Below are 8,181 nucleotides of genomic sequence, written 5' to 3' on the forward strand. Positions count from 1 at the left end.
CAGAAACAAGGGGCATCAGAAGTAAGAGACCAACTGGTCAGAAAAGCCACACTGCAATCAAAAGGGGAAGCCATGCGGGCAGAGTCCCGGCTTCAACTGCCAACTGTTTCTCAATGCCTGAGTCAGGGTTGCTGGAGTTTTTGTTTGGGGGTTCTTGGTTCAAACCTTTATCCGTTTATGACTTTAGTTGTACCTAAGTTTTATTTTCTAAAAAAACCCCAAAAAAAACAAAAAAAGCATGTATGTGCACAGTCAGAACACCTGAATCCCTACAAAGGGCCCCCTCCTTCGCCTGAGGTCCTTTCCTGACAAGCCCACGCCTGCCCACAGGGGTCTCCGAGGAGCAAGGACCAGCCTTTCTCGACTTGGCCTGCGCGACGTTTCGGCTGCGTGCTCCCTGCTGAGAGCAGGAACGGCGACCTGGGCAGGAGCGCTCTGACCTCCCTCTCCCCCAGGCCCGTGTCCCCGCCGGTCTTTTACCTCCATATCCTCCAGGTAGTCCTCCTCCGGCTGCGGACACGCCCGCTCTCTCGGGTTAAGAGACCACGATCCCCGCTGTCCCCTCAGCTCCCAGCCCGGGTCACTTTCGGGGCTGTAGCGGGCACAGGGCGAGTGGGCGGCGGCGCGCGCCTGGCTGCACTCGGCTGCGGGACTGCCCCAGCTGGGGGCCCTGCGCCAGAGAACGAGGAAGGAGGAGGAGGAGGGAGGGAGGGACCGAGGGACGCAGGAGGAGGGGAGGGGAGGGGAGCAGAGAGGGAGGCCGGATCGGGGTTTAAATTTAGACACAAATCTAAACAGATACTGTCCCTCCCAAGGCAGGACTCAAGAGCCCGAGCCGCCACGACTCCATTAATCTGCCCAAACATGGGCTGGGCAGCGCCGCGCCCCCTTTCTCGCGGAAGTTTCTCAGGACCCTGGGCTTTGCACTTTTTCAGACCACCTCAACTCTCCCTCTTTTAGCCTGCCTTCTTTACTTTCCTTATGCCTCAAATTAGAATTGCCTTTTCATCCTTTTTCTCTTTGCCATTTCCTTCTTTTCATACCAATTTTCCCAGCCTCCGTTCCTCCTCCTTCTCCCTCCCCCTCCCCCATCCTCTCCTGTATTGCTTAACCTCGTACCTGGCCTTCCTGTATTCAGTAGCCTTAGCTTTGATACCTCTTTTCCTGGATTCCATTTGCAGGAAACAATTATCAGTCTGTCCATCTATTATCTATCTGTGTATGAAGGAGAGGAATCCAAGCAAAGTTTCCCAAGTTTCCTGCCGCATGCAGCAGGCTACTATTCTCTGCTCTGATGCACGCAGCTTAGGGGGTTGTGGGAATATCTGCTCAGACACGCTGCTTGCTAAAGGACCTTTTTCCCATTCCTATTAAATATAGCAAAGGGCATGGTCCTAAACATCCGATTCACATAAGGCCCCCCGCTTAGTAACTCTCCCCAGGGAATGTCGGTTTAAGGCTGCGTGGGAGGGATGTAGGGACTTGAATCTGTGCCGAGGCCATTGTCTGCTACTGGGTTATAGCTCTGGGTGTCTCTTCAGGGTCCCATTTCTTCAGGGAATTGGCTAATAAGGATGCCTGTGTGTCTTCTTACAGCATCCTTCAACTTTGTACTCCAAACCCGGACCTGCTATGCAAGGGAGAGAGAGAGCCAACACATTGGTGGACCATAGCACAGGGTGTTGGTGCTGCAAAGAGCCCAAGAGAAACCACTACCAGAAAACAGCAGAGAACTCAGCCACATTGCAAAGGCTGCCCTGACTGCTTCTCATCACAGTTGGTCTGTAGATCTTGACGTCACAGGCCTTCTAAATCTTACCTTGTAAAACATGAAGTCAGGGCAGCCTCTGTTCATTGAGCTCAGCAGCATATAGGGGCAAGACCTCTGCTTCAGAAGCAGGCGGAGGGTGAGATTCTAGTCCGATGCTTTCTAGATGAGTTCCTTTAGAAAAGCCTCTTATCTGATCTTCATTTTCTGCATCTTCTCGGGGTGGTAGATGCTTGGAAAGAGCAGCTATTTTAAAAGTATGTAGCTTCATTACATAGTTCAGATGGATAAGAGCCCCATAATCCTTTTATTTAAGAGTCAGGGATTCTGGATTCCAAAGAAAGAGTCCCCTTATTCTATCTACACAGCTGCAAGCAGATTCTAGAACAGAGATGATGGAAGTAAGAAAGAAAGGAATGTCTTGCTGATCTTGAATTTCTGATCCCCTTGCCTTGGCTCCCTGATGACAGGAGTGCGCTTTCAGGTCAGGCTGACTTCCCCCTTTTTCTTAGAGCTAGGTGTTCCTTTCCACTCAAAGACAGCAGCATGAATCTTTAAGGCTCTACAAGCAGGAGGGCGGAAGTATCTACCCAGAAGAAACCGTTGGGCCCAGATAATACCACAGCACCAAGGTGAGATGCAGCTGCTCTCCTGCCCCTCCCTCCTCAGGCAGGGCTTCCCTAGGCTGAGAACAGATGATTCACAGAGACAAGACCACAGCCCCTCCACGTTCCTGGGAACAAGTGCAAAGCATGCTGAACCAGAGCTCTTTGCCCCCGTCAGGGCCCTTCTCCCAGGGAAGGAGTAGAGCAGAATACAGAAACCCAGAGCTGTGCTCAGCAATCCTGAGTATGTGTGGGATGTGTTCTTCTGTTATCCTCCCTCCCACCTCTGTAGAGGATCACCAGAAATCAAAGTGAAGGCAGGCAAACTCATACATACCCAGCTCTTCTGACAACCAAGGGGAAGAGAAAGTGGCTGTCTCAGTTCCCCCTCGCTCCACTCTCCAGGGTCTAGCCTGCTCAACCTGGGTTTTCCATTTACACAATCTAAACATCTAAACCAGCTAAACAAGAAACAGAGGCAAGACTATGGAACACCGGCGATGCAGCTTGGGCCAGCAAAGGGCAGGGGAAGAGATGCCATGTATGCAGGCAGCCCTTACACACAGGCTGTCAATAAATGGGAATGAAAGTCAGAGTCGCTCAACAATCACATTGGCACCAACTCTAGGTTCTAGGGGAGAAAGGACTTCATGGAAGAGACCACCAAAAGCCATAAGTGGTATCTGAATAGATTGATTGGATGCAGAACTTTCAGAGGCTCCAATAGGTACCTCTTTGTAAATGGCCTTCTAGTGCTGCTGATCACTTATTTTAATTGATTAACAAACCTGACGTAGCATTTGTGTTCTAGTTTCATTTCTGTCACTGTAATAAAATACCCCAACCAAAAGCAACATAGAGGAGATGGGGAGTTATTGGCTTATCATTCCAGTTTACAACCCATTTATTTGGGAAAAATCAAGGCAGGACCTTAAAATAGCATATCCATAGTTCAGAGCAGAGAATAAACACACAGTTCTTTAGTGCACGCTCTGCTAGCTTTCATCAGGCCCAGCCAAGGGAATGGTGTTGCCCACAGTGGGTTAGGTCAGTTAACAATCAAGACAACCCCCCAACTCCCACAGGCCAACCCTAGCCAAATAATTCCGCCTTAAACTAATTTTAGGTTGTGTCAAGTTGACGGTTGACACTACACAGCGAGGTCTGTCTGTGTCCCAGGCTTGCCTCAGAGCTTCTCAGTACTGTGATCACAGGTGTGCACCAGCATTCCTGGCTCGATTTTAATATTTAGAGCAGGAAGAAAATGTTCTTTAGTGACTATAAATACTAACTAAAGCATACATACAGTTGACCCACAGTGAATGGTTCCAGGAATACCGGCCCTACCTTCCACAGGTACCCAAATCTGTGGTACTCAAGTATTTTGTATATAATGGCATGATACTTGCATAGAGCTATGCACAGAGCTCTGTACCTTTTAATCATCTCTAGCTTACTTAACTCTTAAAGATTCACATTTATTTGTTCTCTCTCTCTCTCTCTGTATGTGTGTGTGTGTGTCCACACATATCACACAGCCCATGTATGGAGGCCAGATTCAACTTCTGAAAGTTGGTTCTCTCTGTCCACTGTGTGGGTTCAGAGGGTCAAACTCAGGTCAGCAAGCTTGGTGGCAATTAAACCTTTACCCACTGAGCCATCTTCCTGGCCTCAGATTACTTTCAATATCTATGGTAATGTAAATGCTGTGCCAGTAATTGTGTTATTTGGGACTAAGGAGAAAGCAAAAAATCTGTATGAGATCAGTAGAAGTGTATTTTTTTTCCTGAGTAGTTTTTGAATCCATGGATGTAGAATCACAATTACAAAGAGCAGTTGATTGTCTACATTTCAGGCCTAAATCCTGGGGATGTGATAAGATAGACAGGACATCTAAAAATCCCTGATTCATTCTACCACCAAGAAGGATAGGGGGTGGGGATTCACAAGGAAAGCTTTCAACCAAGCATTCCTGTGGTGATCAGTAGATTGGCCCCCATTGGGAAATCATCAATAATGTCAAGGAAGGTAGGAATCAGTCTCCTCACTGTAGTAGTGTACACCTCTAATCCTAACACTCAGGCGGCAGAGACAGACAGATATCTGTGAGTTCGAGGCCAGCCAGAACTACATAGAGAAATCTGTCTTAAAAGCAAACCAACTTGCAAAAGTAGAGGGCTACCATGAACCCTGCGGTACTGAGGAAGCACACACGCGGGGCTCGTGGTTTTCAATCTATAGAAATGATTGTAGTGATAGATGTAAGTCTGTGCACATGTATATTTTCTCCTTTGATACCCTGGGCTGGCCCAGGAGCAATGCACACAGTAACAGTGACACACAACCCTATACCTTTGTTTCTGACCATTCTTCACTAGAAGAACGGATGCAGTTCTACACAATAAGAGAAGCCCAGGAAAATCTTATACCAAGAAATAAGGACATTCTCACTGGCTCATAGGGAGATGCTGAAATGATACAGAAGTCAGTTTACTTGCAACAGTGAAGTAAGTGACTTTGTAGAGAAAAAAGTTCACAAGTGACCAGAGCAAATCCCACCAGTGAGGGAACAGACCACATCCTGTGCTGTCTGATGAGATATGGAACCCATCACGGCTTCTCTGTTATTTAACCAAAAGGGACCAACCTGAGCCTAATCAGGAAGAAACTTTGCACAGACCAATAGGAAGTTATTTCTCAAAGTGGCTGGCCTACAGTCTTATGAAGAGTCATTGTCAATATTAGGAGAGGCCCAGGAAGGACTTTGGTGGGGGAAAGCTGCAGACATGTGACAGCTGGTTCAACCACATAGTTTTATATTGGCTCTTTGTCTAGAAGCATGTTACAAAAATTATGACGCGTTTACATAGAAATGCTAAAATATAAAATATAAAACTGATGACGCGTTTACATAGAAATGCTAGAATGAATCTTGAGCAAAGGGTATATGAGAGACCTTTATACTAATTTTTCAATTCTCTCCAAGTTTACTCCCATTGGGCAGGAGAGATGATTTAATGGTTAAGAGAACATCCTGCTGGTTCCCAGAACCTACATCTGATGGCTCACCCCAGTGACTCCAGCATCATCTCCAAGAGATCATAGACTTTCTTCAGGCTTCTGCTGATACCTATACCCTTGTGGCACACACACATGACACAGACACACAAACATATACCATTTAAAAACTATATTAAACTAAATAAATTCATAAGAATAGTAGTGAGGTAGGGAGATTCTGGACTGAGCCCAGCTCTGTCACTTCCCAGTGCTAGGGCCCGGTGATACTGGCCTGAAGACAGACAGCAGTACCCTAGGAGTCCAGCCTTCAGATAATGCAGGATAAGATGGGGGAAGATAAGATTATTCCAACGCACCTTCGCAAAAGTCTTTGTGTTGCTTCAGTGGATTGAGTTAATGCCTCTCCTTAGCCCCACCTCATCACTGAGGCTGCCTTTGAACTCACTGTGTAGCCAAGAATAACCTTGAACTCCTGATCACCAGGCCTCCACCTTCCGAGTATTTTATAATTTTGGAGAAGAGAGTTAACTGAATGGAAGACAGTCTGGCCACCCAGATAGAGAGCGCTGGCAGCTCCGAAGCTCTGAGGGAAAGCTGCTTGCATAGCAGCTGCAGAGAGGGCAGGCCACGAGGGAACCCAGATGCGTTAGAGAAGCCGAGCCAGCACACTGGACTGACCAACAGGCTGAAGAAGAGTGTGGTAAAAACCCGAAGGCAATCCAAAGGTTCTAGCCAGTGCTCCCTCACTCCTCTGAGGCACGATCTTAGGGCTAGGAGTAGAGCGTGGCCAACTAAACGATCCAGCTCAAGCCTGACCAAGGTCATGCAGATCACCTGAGCTCTAGCTTCAACTTTAGCTGCCTGTGGCGATGACCCAAGGAGATCTGAAAAACTATGGACCAGACTCCACATAGATGAGGGGGTGGGGCCTAATGCTAGCGCACTCATTTGCAAGAGTCTACTAAAGCCTTGCATCCTCACTGTTAGTTTCTCTGTCTGTCCTACAGTGATCTCACTGTCCATCTGTCCTGACAGAAACCAGCTCTGGCCCTGTGCTCCCCACAGGGGCTCAGGTCAGTACTGAATTCTGGCTCTGAGATATTTCATGGTGATCTGGTTCCTCCGTCTTGCCTCTGCATGAAGCGAGCTGGTCTTGGCTAAGCTGCACATCTCCTAACTGTTCTCCTCACTGCCACCATTGCCCACCGTCCCCTTCATCCGTTCTGGACCCTCCAGGTATGGCTCCAAGGAGTCCTCAGGATGCAGCTGAACTTCTTGCAGGACTCATTTGTGCCCGTTCATGACAGACCACGCTTACTCCTCTAGCCTCTTCTCAGAGGACACCTAGTCTTAGCCCTCAGAAAGCAGAGGCAGGAGGGTTTGTTAGTTCAAGGTCAGTCTGGGTTACATAGCAAGACTGTCTCAAAGGAACCAACAACAGAACAGCAACAAAACTCCCAAGGACCCTCAGGATTATCTGATTGTGTCATTTGAATTATTCCAGGGCATTGAGAACGTTCTTTTCTGTATCTGGAATACATTCAAGACAGGGTTTCTCTGTGTGTAGCCCTGGAAGTCTCTCTTTTAGACCAGGCTGACCTTAAAACTCACAGAGATCCACCTGCCTCTGTCTCCAGAGTGCTGGGGTTAAAGATGTGGCTGGCTCCTCTTGCTTTTCAGGAAGCCAACTCCCACTCACCTCGTTTAACTTCCCAGTGGAGGCTTCCTCTGGGAAGACTTTCTTGGTATCTTCCTGACCTAACCCAGCACTGGGAAGACTTTGTAACCGCCACTTATGTTCTCTGCGCTCCTTCTTAAGTTTGAGGCTAAGGAGAGCATACTTCATTCTCATGGGTTTCATGGTCAGGGATGACTTCAAGTTTGGTGTGCATACATGCTGGATGAATGACTAAGCCCTGAATGGACACTCGCTCCATGCAAAAAGGAAGCTCCATCATTTGTAACCCAGTTCTTGCCTGTCTCTCTAAAAATGGACCAGTGCGAGCAGTGCCATAGCAGAAAGCACATAGCACAGAGAGGTTCAGGGGCAGCTCGGTCATCAACATTGTGGGCCAGTTGTGACTTCTGATTTTGTCTCTCAGATTCATTGATAAAACAGGAATAAGGGAACTCACAGCCTTGCATTGTAAGGAATGCTTAGACTAGCACAGTCACATGACTGGAATAAATACACTCATCAGCAGCAAAAGGGGCAGAAAAGATTAAAATCAGGGGCTGGACCAGGTAGCACACTTCACTCACAACACGGTTCCCTGGTCACCTCTCAGTTCCAAGCCATCCAGCCCTTAGCGATTTCCATCTGCTTTTTACAAGCCTCTGAGCTTGGCCACAGTCTGACCTCAAGAGAAAGCCTTTGTTGGACTTCATTTTTCTCCTTTGTGCTCTATATAGAGGTTCTTGAATATTCTAAGTTCAGATGTGATTCTTTTCATATGCTTACATGTGCCAGAAGAGGAAGAGGAACAGGAAGAAGAGGAAGAAGAGAAGGAAGAAGAGGAACAGGAGAAGGAAAAGGAAGAGGAAGGAGGAGGAGAAGGAAGAGAAAGAGGAGGAAGAAAAGAAAAAGGAGGAGAAGGAGAAGGAGGAGGAGATAATGATGATGATTTTTCTTTTTTTTTCTTTTTTTTTAAATTTTTAATATTTTTTATTACATATTTTCCTCAATTACATATCCAATGCTATCCCAAAAGTCCCCCATAGCGCCTCCCACTTCCCTACCCACCCATTCCCATTCTTTTGGCCCTGGCATTCCCCTATATTGGGGCA

At 47.4% G+C, this 8,181-nt stretch overlaps 1 protein-coding gene across 2 annotated transcripts in view; it reads right to left on the reverse strand.

Annotated features, from left to right (window-relative positions):
* The window catches only part of Rcsd1 (RCSD domain containing 1), a 59,871-nt gene extending 57,575 nt beyond the window's left edge, over window positions 1-2,296 (reverse strand). For both annotated transcript variants that reach the window (XM_021165465.2, XM_029477981.1), the window contains exon 1: window positions 481-2,296. In XM_021165465.2, coding sequence (XP_021021124.1) covers window positions 481-486 — 6 coding nt within the window. In that variant the 5' untranslated portion in view covers window positions 487-2,296. The remainder of the gene's footprint in view (window positions 1-480) is intronic.
* Between the last annotated feature and the right edge of the window lie 5,885 nt (window positions 2,297-8,181).

The sequence above is a fragment of the Mus caroli genome, chromosome 1 (genome assembly GCF_900094665.2).
Source record: "Mus caroli chromosome 1, CAROLI_EIJ_v1.1, whole genome shotgun sequence".
Classification (NCBI taxonomy): Eukaryota; Metazoa; Chordata; class Mammalia; order Rodentia; family Muridae; genus Mus; species Mus caroli.